We start from the raw sequence: 20,329 nt of genomic DNA on the forward strand, positions 1-20,329 counted from the left end.
GGAGGGGTTTGAGCCTGGAGGGGCGCCTCGTGTAGAGGCTAATAAAAGAGCTGTTTCCCCCGGACTGCAGCCAGGAGGCCATGGTGAGCCATTTTCCCCTGAATTTGTTTTATTGCTGCAAAATGCATACATGTTAAAAAGAACTCTTCTGCAGGGGTCCTCTGCGGCTCTGCTTTCTGTATCCCCTCCAGTGGAGTCTGGCCTTGGATTACCGTCAGGCGCGTTTTCCCCTGACAGATGGCCGCAAGACAAGCGCAGAAGGGTGGATTCCCCTTCAGAGAGTGGCACACCCCCCTTTCCCCTCATGGTTGGGATGTGAGGACTCTGAGGGGTCTGGCAGGCCTTCGTGGTCTGGAGAGCCAGAAGATGGTGCAGGATTGCCACTGGATCCAGATGATCCTTCTGCGGTGAGGATTTTCCACCGCGATGAGCTGCCAGCGCTTATTACTGATGCCTTGCAGGTCCTCTCTATAGAAGACCCTGGGAGTACTGAGACCTCCTCCGGTAATCCGAGGATGAGAAGTACTAAGAAGCCTGTGGCTTATTCCAAGATTTGGCGCCAATTTGAGGCTTGGTGTGCTTCTAAAGCGATCACACCCATGCGGGCTTCTGTCTCGCCGATACTTGACTTTTTGCAGGATGGTTTACAAAAAGGGTTAGTTTTAAAGGCCCTTCAGTGTTCGCCCTTCGAGCCGCTTAGGCGAGCTTCTGAGAAGGATGTGACTTTAAAGACGGTCTTTTTGGTGGCCATGACATCGGCGAGACGGGTATCTGAGCTCCAGGCGCTGTCCTGTCGAGACCCATTTCTGCAATTCTCAGAGTCCGGAGTAATGGTACGTGCGGTGCCTGCCTTCATGCCTAAGGTGGTTTCAGCGTTTCACCTAAACCAGCCTATTTTCCTACCCTCCTTTTCTAAAGAGGAGTTTCCAGAAGCCTATGGGCAGTTGCACCGTCTGGATGTCCAAAGGGCTTTGTTGCAATATCTGCGCATGTCAAATGCCTTCAGGACCTCTGACCATCTTTTTGTTCTTTTGTCAGCTCCGCGCAAAGGGTCTCCAGCGTCTAAGGCCACTATAGCCCGTTGGCTCAAAGAAGCTATCTTTTCACCATATCTGCTATTTGGCTGGCCTCTGCCTGAAGCCTTTAAGGCACATTCCACAAGAGCGATTTCCTCTTCTTGGGCTGAAACTGGAGCACTCTCTCTTCAAGAGATATGTAGTGCAGCTACTTGGGCTTCTAAGCTCTCGTTTGCCTGACATTACAGGCTGGATGTGGCTGCTAGGATAGACGGGCATTTTGGAGCACAAGTGCTGGCGCGTGGTGTGGCTTGTTCCCACCCTATCTAGGGATTGCTTTGATACATCCCACTCGTAATGGATTCATCTGCTTGATGACAAGGAAGGGAAAATTAGTCTCTTACCTTGGTAATTTTCTTTCCTTTGGTCATAGCAGATGAATCCATGAGCCCTCCCTCAGTGGTTCATTATGTGATTCACGTTACTTTTATGTTCAGTTTTTTCTGTAGATAAGTTCCCTCATTGGGAGAAGTTGGAAAACAGTCTTCAGGATTTCTGTTCAGTTACAGGAGGATGAGTCCATTCCTTCCTTTGCCTTATAGCTCCAGTTTTGGGGCGTTCATCCGCTGTGAGGAAAGTTCATGTTGTTATGCTTTGCGGTGTAACACTGCTTTGGAAGCTTCAAATACTGAAGAGGCAGATGGAGCTAGCTGTCCATGAGGCACTATGGTTTTTCAGTGTTCTCTATCTCCCCCTGCTGGTTGATGGACACAACCCACTCGTAACGGATTCATCTGCTATGACTAAAGGAAAGAAAATTACCAAGGTAAGGTAACCTAATTTTCCCATAACAAATATTCATAAATAAAATCCCTCAGACTTCCTTTTAATCTTCATAATCTGGAAATTATCTGATTAACTGCCAATTTGTTCATAGTGAAGTCTGTCTTGTAGCAGCACCATTGATCCCAATTATCTGCTTTTTTTGATGACTATAGAATTATCATCCTTCATTTCTTTAAACATTCCCGTCCTGTCTTTGTAACTTCTTTGAATGTGTTTTTGTCTCCCACTCGTGTACTTCCTGTAATGCCAGCTATTTAAAGTATTAATTACTGGATTTAATGGACACTTTAGGCATTTGGTAGTTGGAAAATAATGCCTCAGAAATATTTAAATAGTAATTATAAAAATCAAGTTTGAGTTTTTTTCTTGTTTTCATGCCCTTTGACTCAATACTTGACGAAAGCCCCGTTTTGCAGCAGTAGCAGCCATGAGCACTTCAGGATAAGTGTGTTCTAAACCTTTCCTCAAATTTGTGGCAAATAAATTTGTGGTGATGCCAGACAGTTATAAATTTGTCCCAATCTCTTGAGTTGTGTTGACTTAAATTTTATTCTACAACTTGGCAAGTTGTTGCTTTCCTCATATGTAAATGAAGAGCAGAGCCTGATTTAGAGTCCAAACACCAGAGATGCCTGGCTTGCAAATTTCAAGTTTACATTTTATGCTTATAGGTTTATTATTCTACCTTAAAATATATTCTTTAGAAATCATGAAGGTGAGACCAACCTTTTTAACTACCTTCATTGTGTTGCTAGCTGGGCAGGTGGTGAATCAGATGAATCAACGACTACAGACTGGCTTTACTGAACAAGAAATCTTGAGGATATTTTGTGACACCTGTGAAGCAGTTGCCAGGTTGCATCAGTGCAAAACGCCAATTGTTCATCGGGATCTAAAGGTAAAGATTCATTTTTTTTTCTTTTTCTTGATTCTTACTCCTCCCTATTTTTCTTCCTACATCTCCAGTGCTGTGACTTATTCATGCTGCTCCTTTCAACATGTCCAAGGAGGGATGGAAAGGCAGCTTTTGGCAACCCCCCCTTATCTAGAAGGCTGCTATCTACAATACGGATCCAGCATGCTGGAGCTAGATCTGTCCCAAAACTTCCATTTTGAGTTGCCTGATGAATTGTTTAATTTAGACACAGATGTGTATACATAACTAATCTGTATAAATCTCACCTCCAGCGTTCAGAACCTCACTGTGTGGCAGGGAAACACTGAAGCCCTGTAATCTTCTAGGCTGTCAGCACCACTCACTCTCACTCATAGACCTGCCCTCAGCCATGCCCCATCCACACATAATTCACAACCCCAACATTCTAAATACAAATTTGTAGTTGCAAGATCCCATGAGTGTATGCCCCGCCCTCGCGTCACAACGTGATGATATGGAGGGCGGGGCTATGACAGCCAATCGACTGTTCCACCGCCCTCCGACGCTACCCCCCCGCCCCCTGACGCACTGCAAGAAACAGCAGACTACGCAGGGCCTTCACCCCCCCCCCTCCCGACGCACAGCGACAAACACCGAGCTACGCAGGGGGAGGAGTGCTGTCCGAACACGTGAGCCGCCGCCGCCCGCCGGGAATCCGAAGCTGCCGCCTGCAAAAACAAAACTACCCGCCTGCACCCTCCCCACGCTGCTGTCCTGCGCCCTCCCGACGCTGCCGCAGGTAAGCCTTGCTAGCGCCCGTTTCATGGCTCACAGAAACGGGCCTTTTTTACTAGTCATATATAAAGGAAGCAGAATTATTTGCTGCTGTTTGACATTAGGATAAAGAAAAACATTCGTTGTACTTAGAGAATGACACGGGAGCGGGTGATCGCGGTAAACTGCAATAATCCGCAGTAAAACTGCAGGAATGGGGAAAATGGGAGTTTCCTTCCGCGATGGCGGTTGAAGGGTGTGTACAAGTTGTACGGAGACAGGAGAGTAATGGTGTATTCGTGGTTTGCTTGTTCACACTGCTTTGGTACCGATAATACTGAGGTTTAGGTGGCTGCAGGTGACCACATATAGTGAACCTCAGAAGTTCTCTCTATCTTCACCTTCTGGCAGAAGGACATAACCCACAAGGCTCTGGATTGATCTGTTGGGACTAATGGAAAGAAAATTATCAGGTAAGAACTAATTTTACCTCACATAAAACAAATGTGACAGGCAATATTACAAATTTTCTTCATGTGTATCACATCAGTGCAGCCAGGTCAAATGAATCGCTATCCTAGTGTTGCCAAATTGAAATCTCCCTGGAGGCTGTAAACCACTTTGGTTGTACCAACAGAAAGGTGGCCTATCAAATCCGTGAACCTTTACCCTATAGCAAAACATTAAAATCTACTCAGTCTTCTACTGTCATTTGGTTCATGCTCTTGTTCATTAAACTTTTAATAAATATTTTTAAAAAATCTACACAGTTCTGTCAGCTGAGACAGCAAATAAGCATTATCTAGCTTCACTGTAGCATTCTTATATGGAGTGTCTGGCTGCTTCCAATAACTAGTAAGTGCCAGTCTGCTTGCTGTCATAGTATGTGACCAGTTTCTTCTTTGTAGACCGCAGTCCAGGAGGGCCCACATTTAGCAAGCAACTTTCCTTCTTTTGGCCAGTGCTCAGTGCAAGACTTCATTGATGTGCTGAACATTTTCTTTGACTATTCTAGGGCCTTCTTTACTGAGAGAGATGTGTGACCATACTTAAAATGTCTCTTTCACTCCTAAGGTTGATCCCCAAAAATTTGCACTTTAGGGCATTGCCACCAAATGTATATGAATGTGCCCCTTTCCTCACATCCCTTCCAACACCTGAGTTCCCCTTCCCATACATTTTGTGTAATCCCACTGGTGTAGAGTACCAAAAGTATAACATTTTGTAGTCATTTTCAACCAAATTGGTTGCAATCAAAACCTGAAGTAGTGACTGAAAAATTTTCTCTCAGTATTTTTTCTTCATAGTATTTAACAAGCTCATGTTTGCAATTGGCAGTGTAGTAACATAGTAGATGATGGCAGAGAAAGACCTGTAGGATCCATCCAGTCTGCCCAACAAGATAAACTCATTTGTGCTATGTTATATGTATACCTGACCTTGATTTGTATCTGTCATTTTCAGGGCACAGACCATAGAAGTCTGCCCAGCACTAGCTGTGCCTCCCAACCACTTGTGCTGCCACCCAATCTCTGCTAAGCTTCTGAGGATAGGTTGGCCCCCTGATTGAGCAGTGCAGCATAAAGCCTAGAAATCTGTCCCCTATCACTTCCCAATCTAAGTGCCTTTTATAGGGGATATTCCTTTTCTTTTTAACTGATCTACCGTTCACCTTTGTAGGAAGTCCCTCACTTGTCTATATTGTCTGACAAGGGGCATGATCAAAAAGAGTTAAATTCCCTATAGAATCTTTCCCTAGTTGACTCTGAAAAACTGCGTCCAACAGAACATAATACGGAATATTGCCTTTGAGGAGAGGGGAAAACAGATATAATCTCTGGGTGCCATTGAACTCGCTCCAAGCATCGAATAACCCCAACTCTTGCACAAAAAGGTTAAGTGCTTTTGAGACAGGCTCTACCACAGATCGAATGCCTTTGGCGGCATAATCCAAATCAAGGGACCCAAGCTGGAGTTTCAACCTGGCCAGCATTAGGATCATATACATTGGCTAAGGTCAATGCCACATCATCAACTTGAACCTGGGCAATAGATACCACCCCTAGGGATCTCTTCTCACTTCTGAAACTGAATCTTCAAATCTCTATGAAACAAGATACCACACCTCGCTTTTTAGAGTCAGATACATCAGATGCAAATAAAATATGTGAGTACACTCTGGTTTAATAGATACTTGTCGATTTCTTAAAGTGAGTCTCTTGTATAAAAGCTATCTAAGCCTTTTGATGCAACGGATTGAAACAACAAAGAATGCTCTCTGGGTGAGTTAAGACCATTCACATTTAAGGTAATTATGCACAGTAGGGGACATTGTAGAGTAAAACTAAAAAACACAGGAAGCATCCCATCCCACCAGGGTCCAATAGTAATACAGTGGAGAACATCCCCCTCCCCCTGCCGTCCAGAACATAACAGAAGGAATGAAAGAAAAGAAAATATTAAACACAACCTAGCCCCCAACCCTACCAACCAGAAAGGAAAAAGAAGCAAATCACACCAAAAGCCTCCTATAATCTCCTGTTCCATACACCACCAGTCAAGACGAGATAGACAAACCAGGAAGATCCTAAAGAAAGGAAGTTTGCCCCAACCCGGCAGGGAATATCCAACCCCCCTCCCTTACCTGTAGAAAACAGACCTACAAAACATCTCACATACACACCACATACGCTACCATACAAAGACACATAGCAGAAAAAAGCACAAAGGAACTGTCCAAAACAATGTGATAAAGGGAAATGGGACTTGATAAACCGCCTTTCTGAGGTTTTTTGCAACTACATTCAAAGCGGTTTACATATATTCAGGTAATTATTTTGTACTAGTAGCGCTCTAGAAATGTTAAGTAGTAGTAGTAATGGAGGGGTAAGATAAACAGCACAACATTAGGAAAACCAAACTGCTGCTTATAAACAGAACAGGAGAGTTGTTACCACAACCCCCTCCCCTGCAAGGAACTCAAAGCCAACAACATATCCTTCCAAGTAGCAATAAAGTCAGTAGCTATCGGAGCTCCTATATAGGTAGCAGAAAAGGCTTCTTCGATAACGGCCATGCACTATTGGGGAAATTAGCACATGACCATTATAAAACGGTATGGTATGGTGGGCATTTTACCGCCACAGCCCATGGAAAACCCACAACATCACTGGCCACTTTGTAGTGTGTGTTGATAAGTGCCTCCTATTTATGCATGTGGTCCTGTGTTTAACTCCGCATTAGTAAATGCAACGCGTTAACTGCCAATTGCCTGCCATGCCCACTCACTGCCCATGACCCCTTGACACAAAAAGCACCAACCGTGTTCTAACTCTTGCGTTACTGCAAAGCTCCTTAATGTGCTGGTAGTTTCCATGTGGTAAGGTGTACGTTAAGTGATTAATATGGCTTAGTGAAAGGGCCCCTAGCTTTTCTGATACCAGTTACGTATTCTTTGACCCTGTTCAGCATGAGTGACTGTTGTCAGAGAAGGAAATTGTCGTTTTCTGTATATTCATTTGGATATCAGCTTAGTAAGCAGTTTTAAATCTAAAAAATGCCAATTATTTATGGCTATTTTCCTGATATCCTGTTTGTTGACTGTTCATTAATATCTCTGTAGCCCATTGATGTGGGCTTGTTTATTATATTTTCCTGCTTGATGCTTGAATATTGTATGTAAGGTATTAATGAGAAAACATTTTTAAAAATCTAGCCCTTAGATCATAAGCCTACTTGGGCAGGGAAATATCTATTGTAGTAGCAATAACTTTGTTGAGGTCAGATTTGTAAAGGCAGAGATGCCAAGTCTCAATCTCTCTGAGCCCTATTTCTCACTCATCACTTCATGATCTTGATCACGACTTTCATGAGAGGGGGAAGCCTTAGAGAAATAAACCAAGTGGTCCAACTATTAGGAAGAAATCTGAGCACTGCTTCCCATCGTCCAGCACCTTTTCCCTTCAGGGTGCTCCCTTTGAACCGCTTCGGTGTGCTTCAGAGACAGATTTGACACTGAAGGTCATCTTTTAGTGGCCATTACTTCGGCGAGACAGGTGTCAGAGCTCCAGGCTCTGTCCTGTAGAGACCCTTGTCTGCAATTTTCAGAGTCCGGGGTCACGGTTCGGACCGTGCCTTTTTTCTTGCCTAAGGTGGTTTCAGCGTTTCACCTAAACCAACCTATTTTATTGCCCTCCTTTGTCAAGGAGTAGTTTCCAGAATCTTTTGGGCAATTGCACCTGTTGGACGTGCGCAGGACTCTGCTGCAGTATCTGCGAGTTACGAACTCTTTCAGGACCTCTGATCATCTGTTTGTTTTGCTATCAGGTCCTCGCAGAGGGTCTCCAGCGTCTAAAGCCACTATTGCCCGCTGGCTCAAAGAATCTATCTTTTCAGCTTATTTGCTTGCCGGCCGGCCTCCGCCTGATAAGGCGCATTCCGCTAGAGGAATTTCCTCTTCTTGGGCTGAAACTGGAGCACTCTCTCTTCAAGAGATTTGTAGTGCAGCAACATGGGCTTCTAAGCTCTTTTGCCCGACATTACAGGCTGGATGTGGCTGCCAGGAGGGACGCACATTTTGGAGCACAAGTGCTGGCGCGTGGTGTGGCTTGTTCCCACCCTATCTAGGGATTGCTTTGATACATCCCATCTGTAATGGCTGCATCTGCTTGATGACAAGGATGGGAAAATTAGGTTCTTACCGTGATAATTTTCTTTCCTTTAGTCATAGCAGATGCAGCCATGATCCCTCCCTGTCTGATTGCTATCTGCTGTAAATCTATTTCAGGTTCTGTTCATGTTTCCTGGAGATTCCGTCCTTGGGAGAAAGTCGGAAAACAGTCTTCAGGATTCTTGTTCAATTAGAGGATGACTTAATTCCCTCCAGTTTCGTGTTTTGGAGGATGAGTTTATTCCCTCCGGGAGGATGAGTTTATTCCCTCCAGTTATGTCTCAGTGGAGGATGAGTTTATGCCCTCCGGGAGGATGTTTCATTCCCTCCATTCTGAGTTAATGCCCTTTGTTGTAGGGCCATCGTTTGCTGTGAGGAAAGCTCATGTTATTCCCATTGCAGTTTGCCATACTGCTTTGGAAGCTTCAAATACTGAAGAGAGGCAGTGGAGCAAGCTGGTATGAGGCACTGAAAAAAGTGTGCTCTCTATCTCCCTCTGCTGGTTGATGGACACAACCCATCTGTAATGGCTGCATCTGCTATGACTAAAGGAAAGAAAATTATCACGGTAAGAACCTAATTTTCCCATGTTGCCTTGATTCATTTGCAAAGCAGTACTACACTTAAATCATTCCAGCTTTATACCCTGGATATACTGTCTGAAAAATCTCACTCATTGGCCTTCAGTCTTGCTCCTTGGTGTGGTAAATCTCACTCTGGGATGGTTCACCTTTGGCATTTCTGAAGTAATTATATCTAAAACCCAAATTTAGTAATACATCTGTCCCAGTGTGAGCAGAGTCTGTAATAGAATATTTATTTATTAGGTTTTATTTACCGCCCTTTTGAAGGAATTCACTGAGGGACCCTTTTACAAAGGAGCAGGAGGGCTAACATGCAGGTAGCATGCGCCCAATCAGCACTACTGCCAGGTAGCGTGTGCACCCGGTGGTAATTTCAATTTTGGTTTGCGCCAAATCCCGCTGTAGAAAATAATTTTTGTATTTTCTACTGTGGGGGGCATTCCCGGCGGTAACTGGCATCGTGCCCATGTTGATGCATGCTGCACAGTTACTGCGTGGGTTGCGCCTGATCCCTTACCACTAGGTCAATGGGTGGCGGTAAGGAAAGACATTGAGATTTCCTGTTTGAAAATATGTGAGAAGGAAGTCCTTAAGCTGCAGACGTCCATCCTGAGCAACTATTTTACAAACTGAAACATTTAAATTATAAATGGGGGAAATCAAGGCCCAGAGACATCTGTCTGGCAGCAGTTTTATGAAAGTGGCCATATAGACGTCCTTGCAGAACAGAGGAGTAGCTTAGTGGTTGGTGCAGTGGGCTATAAACCAAGGGACACAGGTTCAAATCCTACTGTAACTTTTGTTTTGTAAATGTGATTCTTCGAGGACAAGCAAGCTGCTAGTTCTCACATGTGGGTCGACGTCCGTGTCGGCCCAGGAATCGGCATTTTGCAAGCAAAATAAAAACAAAGTTTTGCCAGAGTCTTCTGGTGCGCGTGCGCGGACTGATTTCCTTCCCGTCGCATGAGCACGTCTTGTTAGTTTTTCTTCATGTTGAGGTGCGGTAGTTTTTTCTGCGCTCCTCTCAGGCCCAGGAAGAGTCTTCGAGTCGTATTTTTCTTTATTTTATTATCATCGTGTTTAAATGACCTAATCAACTTCCGGAAATCATTAAAAACTTTTCAACAAGACTTACCTTAACAATCAATAATAGGAATTCTAACACGTCGCTAGTCACTTGATATTCTGACTGTTTACTGATCACATCCATTCTGCTATACTTATTCAGTATGTAATTAATTGTTCCCTATTCTTTAATGATGCTTGTCATTTTGTAATATTGTAATGATACTTGTCATGTTGTAATATTGTAAGCCACATTGAGCCTGCAAATAGGTGGGAAAATGTGGGATACAAATGCAATAAATAAAAAATAAAACAAACAAACAGGGTCCCGTAGTTTTGTTTAGTTTAGCCCCTTTTTAAAGTTTTCTTTCTTTTTCGACATGGCCGTTTTTTGGCCCTGCGCTCGGGTTATTTCCTTCTTTCTGCCTTTTTTTCTTTTATCAGATACAATCGAGTCCTTCAATTTCACCGAAGCCGTTTTTCCTTCCATGTCATTGAGGACACCCAGCGGCTTCAAACGTTGTACTCGGTGCAACCTGACCATCTCAGGTACCACGTCTGGTGTATCCAGTGCCTTGGGCCCGACCATAGCCCAGCCGCTTGTAGTCTGTGTCTTCATATGAAGAAACAGACCCAAGCGTCTCGAGAAGCCCAACGAGAGAAGCTTTTTGGGGCTCGGTCCGGTCCTTCGACATCGAGGGAAGCATTGACGTCGCGAGCGGAGGTAATGGCTGCTGAAAGACCAACTTGTGCTGGGAGCAGTGAGGCATCGAGTAGGTCTCCACGTCCCTCAATGTCTCCTGTTATGCAGCCCCCCCCCCCACCCCGGGACCGGCCTTCATTGGCCCCGGCCCCGAGGAGACGTGAGGATTCCACGTCTTCCTCATCGGTACCGAGGAGTCTCGATGACGGGCGTTGAGCGAAGGCGAAGAAGCATTGTCATCGTTCTCCTTCGACACACGGTGCTGGGAGCTCCGGGGCGTCGAGAGAGTTGGCACCTGAGAAGCATCGGCGCCGAGAGGATCTCTCCCCCTCCATACAGGAGGTGCCAGTGCGTCGGTCTTCTGGCAGCCCGGTACCTGCTCCCGAGCCTCGACCGATTCTGCCACCGGCTCCTTTACCCGACCCTTCAGCCTTGTCCGACGGCGGCTCTCGACGAGCGCATCAGGGCCCTGCTTCCAGAGATTCTGGAAGGATTGCTGCGCCAGTCTGCTTTGGTGTCGGGGGTGCTAGCACCTTCCGTACCGTCTGCTACAGCGGCATCTGGTCCTTCGCCTGTGGTGAGGTCCCTGGCCTCAGTGCCGCCTTGCAGCATCGGAGTCGGCTGCCACCCAGGTCGACTCCCCTTCGACGTCGGTGGAGGAAGCTTCACCACAGTCCAGGCAGACGTCAACTTCTCGGCACTGCCTTCGAGGTCGTTGTTCCTCAGCGTCGAGGCAGGCTCAGTTCGGACTGCTCTGAGGGAAGTCTTGTCTGATACTGAAGATGAGCGTTCGTGGAAGGAAGAGGAAGATCCTAGGTACTTTTCTTCTGACGAGTCCTATGGGATTCCCTCTGAACCTTCCCCTCCACCAGAAAGGAGACTTTCTCCACCAAAGAATCTATCCTTTTCCTCCTTTGTCAGGGAAATGGCTGCGGCTATTCCTTTCCCTATGGAGGTTGAGGATGAGCCCAGGGCTGAGATGCTCGAGGTCCTTGGATTATCCTTCTCCACCTAGAGAGGCTGCAACGGCTCCTTTGCATAACGTACTGAAGGAAATCCTTATGCGAAACTGGTCGTTCCCGATGTCTAATCCCATGATCCCGAAAAAAGCTGAATCCCAATATCTGATCTACGGTGAACCTGGATTGATGAAGTCTCAGCTACCTCACAATTCCATGGTGGTGGACTCCGCCCTCAAAAGAGCCACGGGCACTAGGGACTATGCCTTGGCGCCCCCAGGCAGAGAATATAGAACCTTGGACTCTTTTGGGAGGAAGATGTATCAGGCCACTATGCTCGCTGCCAAGAGCCAAACATACCAGCACTTCACGAGCGTCCACTTGCGGAACTCGGTGAAGCAACAGTCCAGCTTGGTTGATGCACTCCCTCCGGAGCAGGCCGAGCCTTTTCGCCTGGTGGTCAGGCAGCAGAAGGCGTGTCGAAAATTCCTGGCCGGGGTACATACGACACTTTTGCTGTAGCATCCAGGATCGCTGCTCAAGTGTTGAGTATACTCTCATGGCTGCGTGTCTCTGACCTGGGTCATTCGGTCCAGCAGCAGATGGCGGATGGTCCTTGCCGGGGGGGGGGGGGGGATAACCTTTTTGGTGAGAAAGTAGAGGATGTAGTTGACCAAATCAAGACGCACAATGATGCTATGGATTCTCTCTCCCACCGGGCGTCTTCTGCTACTACCTCCTCATCTAGGAGGATTTTTGGGGGAAGAGGAGTGCTTCCGATTACTATCCTAGGTGTAGGTACACTCCTGCTTCTCGACATCCTACCCAGGCTCAGCCCCAGCGTGCTCGTTCTCGTCAACAGCATAAGCCTAAGGCCCCTGGTGCTCCCCAGCAAAAGCAAGGGACGGGCTTTTGACTGGCTCCAGTTCAGCATAGCCTCAGTAAAAGTGTCCGTACTGGATGATTTGCCGGTAGGGGAGAGGTTGATGTTTTTTCACTAAAGGTGGCCTCTCATAACCTCCGACCGGTGGGTTCTTCAAATACTCCAGTTAGGATACACCCTCAATCTGGAATCCAAACCTCCAAATTGCCCACCAGGAGCTCATTCTTACAGTTCCCAGCACAAGCTGGTATGTTTTACTCCTACATGCATACACAACCCACGACACAGATAACAACAATCCCACAACTCACAAATCACACATCACTTACACACACACAATGCCCACCCAAAAAGATAACAAAAACCACGACAAACCTAATGCCCATGGACACCAACAGAGGACATCAAACCAAACCAGCACATCAAGAAAATAGACATTTGATAAAAATCACCACAAACCCGAACCCAAGAAAACAACACCAATTAATACAAATAGGATACACTAACGCCAGATCAATAATAAAAAAAACTACATCTTTTTGAAACAATTTATGGAAAGAACCAAAACACATAAAGTCCATACTTACTGTTCATTAATGCATTATACATCCACTTCTGAACTCTCATTCCCGTAATATCACATCACATCACTCATTTACTCACAGAAAGATATATACCATATGTCTTCATGCCTTATCGCCCTCTAAACTCCCATTGTCTCCTTCCAACGTTTCAATGTTTGTGTTCCATTGTTACATTCCTTAACGACACCTCGATTGTCTTGCATAACTCTGCACAATGTAATCCATAACCAATCTGTAACACATTGTATTTCCATCATTTAACTCATATTGTAAGCCACACTGAACCCGCAAAAAGGTGGGAAAATGTGGGATACAAATGCAATAAATAAATACATCGATAGCTGACTGGATAACGACAGATAACCTTGACTTCCTTCTCATCAATGAAACTTGGATCCATAATTCCAAAGACCCGATAATCATAGAGCTGTGTCCACCTGGATACAAAATCACCCATTGGACAAGAGAAGGAAAAAGAGGCGGAGGTATAGCTATAATTTATAAATCCCAATTCACAGTTACAACAACAGCTGCATCAATCCTCCCCCAACTCGAAATAGCCACAGTCAGAATCACTCACCCTAACCTACATGATCAACTAAACATAATCCTATTCTACAGACCCCCGGCTAACTGGCAAGACGCACAGTTACACTTCACAGACTTCATATCAAATACTTGTCTGTCCTCCCAAAATGTCCTCATAGCAGGAGACACAAACCTCCATCTTGAAGACACCAACTCAAACAACATACACGAATGCAAGGAATTCCTCCAACTATGGGAGATCCACTGGCCTAACATGCAACCCACCCACAAAAAAGGACATACACTAGACATCATAACTCATAAATTTTCATCAGAAGCGAACCTCATATTCAGGGATACAAAATGGATAATCACACCATGGTCAGATCACTACAAGGCAACCACCTCCCTCCTCTGGAAACAAAAGAGAAACAACAAAAACAAGAAAAGAAAACCTATACTACGAGAGGCAAAATAGACCCTCTAACATTCTGGCAACAAATATATACCGAGGAATGGACCACAACTACAGAATCACCCCAATTTCTACAAGAATGGGACAACAGATGCAGAACAGTGCTAGACAAAATAGCACCGCTCCAAACGAGAACCTCACACATGAACAACTCAATCCCATGGTTTAACAAAGAACTGAAAGAACTAAAAACACAGGTCAGAAGATTAGAAAGAGCATGGAGCAAAAAAAAAAAAGATGATCACACACTCAAAGAGTGGAAACAGGCACAAAGAAAATACAAATACAAAATCAGACATACCAAAAGAACGCACTACAAAACTATAATAGGACCAAACTACAAGGACACGCACAAACTCTTTTCACTTGTAAACAACCTCCTAAACACCACACGGGTCACCTCGAATAGCAGAGACACCCCATCGGCCACCAACTTAGCAAACTATTTCAATGAAAAAATCACAAAGCTCCGACGCATGATACCAAGCAATACCATTGAGTATACAAACATCCTGGAATGCCTAGACCCAAATCCTGGGGAACACCCAGCCGATCGATCATGGACCAATTTTTCACCTGATTTCAATAAATGAACTCTCACACTGGCTCAGTAAATATGCCAAATCTCAATGCAAACTTGACATTTGCCCTACCAGCCTAATAAGATCCGCACCTAACAAATTCAAACAAGACCTCACGAACCAAGTAAACTATAGACTCATAAATGGGACTCTTCCCCACGGAAAATGGAAATATACTACTCCCTCCACTGCCTAAAGATGCCAAGAAAAGCACAATGGACTTAACCAACTACCGACCAGTCGCTTCTATCCCACTCACAACAAATTGATGGAAGGCATAGTGACGAAACAACTCACGGAATGCCTGACCAAACACTCAATTCTACATGAGTCTCAATCAGGATTTCGATCAAATCATAGTACTGAAACTGTTCTAGTGTCGGCAATGAATACATTAAAAAAAAAAAAACGATCGCATTTTGAGACGTTTAAGAAAGAATCTGAAAAAGCAAATAACGTGGTTCAGAACGATATCTCTAATTTAAAACTAAAAACAGATCTGCTTATTAAGGATAAGACTATGATACATCGAAAATTGAACAGTTCGAAAACTACAATAGGCGTTTGATTTACGCCTTTTGAACTTTCCTCGATCTTTAGAAGTGACTCCAATGGCAATGTTCAAGAAATATTTAGTTGAAATACTTCAATATTCTCCAGATTTAATTCCTCCAGTGGCTAAGATTTATTATTTACCTGTTCCAAAAAATATGGAGAAGAAGAAAGATGTTAAAGACTTGCAAAATCTAACTGAATTTCTTGAACAATCAGTGATGGAAATTCTTGAACGAAAACATTACTGTCTCGATGGTTTTTCGAGCAGGATCTAAACTCAATACTAAAACTGTTCTTCAAAAACACTATGAAAACTTTTATGGGAGATAGTTTGGATTTATCCTGACGTGGTGAAAACCACACAAGATAGGCGAAAAGCTTTTCTAGCATTTCGAGAAGAGACTCGCTCCTTAGGAGCTAGTTTTACTCTTTCTTATCCTTGTAAATGCTTAATTAAGTATTTAGATAAAAAAAATATATCTTTTTTTGAACCTCAGCAACTGAAAGAATTTTTGGATATTAAGAAAGTTACCAGATAGTTTCTGAAAAGTAAGAAATCTGGGTAAGATTTAATTAAGTGGATGTTAAGTCCAGGCCATCTTTGTTTTCATTTTGTTTTTCTCTTCTTAAGATAAATACCACTACCTGTTTCCTAGTGCCCCCTGCCTTCCTGATATTTAAGTGGTCTAAGAAAGAGTTAATTTTTTTCTTTTTTTTTTAGTATGTTCTTATTATTAGGAATGTCTAAATATTTAGTTTTCATGAAATGTTAATATGCTCTGATTTTCTGTAACAAGAGATAATGCTTGTAATAATTTGAAACTTTAAATAAAAAAACAAAACAAAAAAAAAAACGATCGCAACCGGCAAGAACATACTCATACTACAATTCGACATGTCTAGTGCCTTCGACATGGTGGGTCATGAAATACTATTACACCTACTAGAGTACTTCGGAATCGGAGGCCCAGTTCTCTAATGGTTTGAAGGATTCCTCACCACCAGATCCTACCAAGTAATAACGAGCACGGACAGATCGCCACCCTGGAGACCAGAATGCGGAGTTCCTCAAGGATCCCCCCTCTCACCAACTATCTTCAACCTAATGGATGATACCATTAGCCAAACTCCTAGCCAATCAAAACCTCAACCCTTACATATATGCCGATGACGTTACGATCCATATCCCGTTCAAAAGTGACTTATAAACGAAATAACCAACGAGATCAACCAGAGCTTCAGACCATGCACTCTTGGGCGGACTCATTCAAGTTAAACTCAACGCAGAAGAAAAACTCAGTGTCTAGTTCTCACCTTCCAATACAAACCAAACAACTACCCCACAATAACCACACCCTACTGCACACTTCCTATCTCAGAAAATCTGAAAATCCTAGGAGTCGCTATTGATCGAAACCTCACTCTCGACACCCACGCGAAGAATACGATGAAAAAAATGTTCCAATCAATGTGGAAACTCAAAAGAATAAAACCTTTTTTCACAAGGAACATCTTCCGCACCCTAGTACAGTCATTGGTAATAAGCCCTTGGACTACTGTAACGCTCTCTACGCAGGCTGCAAAGAACAGACTATCAAAAAACTCCCAAACAGCCCAGAACACCGCAGCCAGGCTTCATTTTTGGAACACCTAAATACGAAACTGCGAAAACCCTCAGAGAGAAACTGCACTGGCTGCCGCTCAAGGAACGAATTGAGTTCAAGATCTGCACGGCTGTACACAAAATCATTCACGCAGAGGCCCCCACTCTATATGTTAAACCTAGTGGACTTACGCCCAGGAATGCCAAAAGATCAGCCCGCAAATTTCCTCAACCTGAATTTCCCCAGCTGTAAAGGAATGAATGCAAACAGGCTTATGCTACTACCTTTGCGTACAAAGTACAAAGTTTTGGAAAGCACTACCCATGTCCCTAAAAACCATGACCAATCTAACCAGCTTCGCAAAGCTTTTGAAAGCATATCTCTTCAACAGAGCCTACAAAAGTCACCCTCAATGAAACAATCATTCCTTAAACCACCCAAGTACACCAAAACACCTCTCACCGACCTTACCTAACACCTTCTACCTAAATTCCTCTCTCACCCAGCTATGATCGGACTGTTTTCTAAATCATGTAATGACGTTCTCATTTCCATACTCTGTAAGCCACATTGAGCCTGCAAAAATGTGGGGTACAAATGCAATAAATAAGCAGGTACTTGCAGAGGAACTCTCCGCCCTTCTAAAGGCCAATGTGGTCAAACCCGTTCCACCAGGGGAAGAAGGGCTGGGATTCTATTCCAGGTACTTCTTTGTGCAAAAGAAAATGGGGGATACGTCCCATCTAGACCTAAGGGCCCTGAACAAATTTTTAGTCCAAGAAAGGGAGCCGGTTGTAGCTTAATAAAGTATGGAATAATTCTCTCTGACTTTTTTCTAAGGAAAAAATAAGCTGTACGGCCACATTCTGAATCCTTTTAAACGGTTGTTTTGAGAGACAAAAGTAAACTACAGTGGGGGAAATAAGTATTTGATCCCTTGCTGATTTTGTAAGTTTGCCCACTGACAAAGACATGAGCAGCCCATAATTGAAGGGTAGGTTATTGGTAACAGTGAGAGATAGCACATCACAAATTAAAATCCGGAAAATCACATTGTGGAAGTATATGAATTTATTTGCATTCTGCAGAGGGAAATAAGTATTTAATCCCTCTGGCAAAACAAGACCTATACTTGGTGGCAAAAACCCTTGTTGGCAAGCACAGCGGTCAGACGTCTTCTGTAGTTGATGATGAGGTTTGCACACATGTCAGGAGGAATTTTGGTCCACTCCTCTTTGCAGATCATCTCTAAATCATTAAGAGTTCTGGGCTGTCGCTTGGCAACTCGCAGCTTCAGCTCCCTCCATAAGTTTTCAATGGGATTAAGGGTCTGGTGATTGGATAGGCCACTCCATGACCCTAATGTGCTTCTTTCCTGAGCCACTCCTTTGTTGCCTTGGCTGTATGTTTTGGGTCATTGTCGTGCTGGAAGACCCAGCCACGACCCATTTTTTTTTTTTTTTTTAATTTTTAGAAGTCTTTATTGTACTGATTCAGATACATGACAAAATATTAACAGCTAAAAACATTACAAGCTTATGGCAGTAGTAGAAATACAAAGATAAACTATGATCTGAATTTGTATCAGAACAAACTGAACTCTATACGTAACTTCAACTTTTCATTTTTATACAAAGAAAATTCTCCCTCCCATCCCAACCAACCCATCCCTCCAATCCCCCCCCCCTTCTCCCACTCCCCGTATTCTACTATTGAAGCCCTGTTTTAGAGCCGTTCCGGTGACACTACCCCTACTCAGTTTTCAAGAAAGGGGCCCCATATTCTCTCCCATTTAGGCAGGACCTGGGCTTTAACTGCAATCAATCTCTCCATCTCGCACACATATCGAACTTGGTAAGCCAGCGTGCTATTGGTGGTACCAATGGTGACTTCCAACTCTGAGCCAGGTTCGCTCTGGCTGTCTGCAAGGCTCCCCTTGTCAGAAGCCATCATGTGTTTGAGACCTACTGGTCGCTGTCCCAATATGTATACTAACGGATGCCACCGGCACAGGTCCCCCTATCCATCTTTGAATGCGCGCCTGGACTGCTCCTCCAATACGCTCTAGCCTTTGGGCAGGTCCACCATATATTGCCCATTGTACCTAAAGCGTCACATCTCCTCCAACATCTATCTGATATCTGCCCATACATATGGTGCAGGCGCGCCGGAGTAAGATACCAGCGGAAGAAGACCTTAATTGCGTTCTCTTTCATAGGTATTGATCTCGCTGCACGCATGTCCCCTTTTCCAGCTGTAACCACTTTTCGTCCGTTAGGGTGAACCCCAATTCTGCTCCCACTTTCTCCTATGTAACAAAGATGGCTTTTGGTGCCCGGCTAGCACTGCATAAAGATAGGTGATCATCCCCCGTGTACTGTGGTATCGCAACATACTTCTTCCATTGGGTGCGTTTCCCTCTTAAGACAAGTTGCATAAACAGACCCTTTCAGAAAGTGTCTCAATTGTAAATAAACATAAAAGTCACTTTGCCGTACCCCAAAATCCTCCTTCAAAGCCTCAAAGGAACCACCTCTCCTCCTACATGCAATTGGCCCATCAAGTCTAGTCCGGCTTCAGCCCAGCGTACCAACACTGGGTTCCCCACACTCGGGTCAAACAACGGTGTTGTCAATTATGGGCGCCAGGCCCGAAACAGGCGGTTGCCGATCAATAAACATCCGATCCCAATAATAAAAGGTGGCTTGTACCGCCGGTGGAAAGCACTCAACCCTCCCTCTATATTTGTTGGGTAGCCACATCAAATTACCCAGCTTACGGGATCCCACCATGGATTGTTCCAATTGTACCCAAAGCTTATGATCTTCCCCTCTGAACCACTCTACCGCCGATCTAGCCTGTGCCGCCCAATAGTACCAACACAGATTCGGCACTGCTAGACCTCCTTGATTTTTTATTCCTGTACAGAATTGCCCGTGCCAAGCTGGGTCTTTTTGATTCCAAATAAAGCGCATCAGACGGTCCTGCAAGTTAGACAAATAAACCCGGGGTACCTTCAGGGGAAGAACCTGAAAAAGATCATTAACCGAGGCAGGATGTTCATCTTAATTGCCGCTATCCGGCCCAACCAAGAGGTCCGATGATGGGACCACCTGTCCAAATCTCTATAAATCTCTTTCTGTAGCGCCGGTAGTTAGCTGAGAACAATTCCGACTGATCCGCAGGAATCTGTACCCCCAGGTATCGTATGGATCTAGTTGACCATTTAAAGACAATGACTCCTGCAATGCCTCGTACACTCGTGGCGACACTCCCACCACCAGACCTTCTGACTTATTAGCGTTAAGCTTATAACCTGAGGACCCGCGAGTATTCTCTATTTCCTTTAGTAGGTAGGCAAGGAGGTTAATGGGTTTGTTAACGATAATAACACGTCGTCTGCAAACAATGGCAAGTTTGTATTCCTGCCCCTTTACCTCCACCCCAGTTACATTCACATTCTCCCGGATAGCAGCAGCCAACGGCTCCATTGTCAAGGCAAACAGCATTGGGGACAACGGGCATCCCTGTCGGGTGCCCCTCCCCAGCGCGAACATCCCCCGAGTTCCCTCCGTAATCCTAACACATGCCTGCGGTCGTGTATAAAGCGATTGGGTCCAAGCTCT

The 20,329-nt window shown here is 44.5% G+C and overlaps 1 protein-coding gene across 3 annotated transcripts in view; it reads left to right on the plus strand.

The window, feature by feature from the left end:
* The window catches only part of BMP2K (BMP2 inducible kinase), a 326,672-nt gene that overhangs the window by 56,707 nt on the left and 249,636 nt on the right, over window positions 1-20,329 (plus strand). For all 3 annotated transcript variants that reach the window (XM_030190551.1, XM_030190552.1, XM_030190554.1), the window contains exon 4: window positions 2,618-2,760. In XM_030190551.1, the coding sequence (XP_030046411.1) occupies window positions 2,618-2,760 (143 nt within the window). The remainder of the gene's footprint in view (window positions 1-2,617; window positions 2,761-20,329) is intronic.

Source organism: Microcaecilia unicolor, chromosome 2 (assembly GCF_901765095.1).
Source record: "Microcaecilia unicolor chromosome 2, aMicUni1.1, whole genome shotgun sequence".
Lineage (NCBI taxonomy): Eukaryota > Metazoa > Chordata > Amphibia > Gymnophiona > Siphonopidae > Microcaecilia > Microcaecilia unicolor.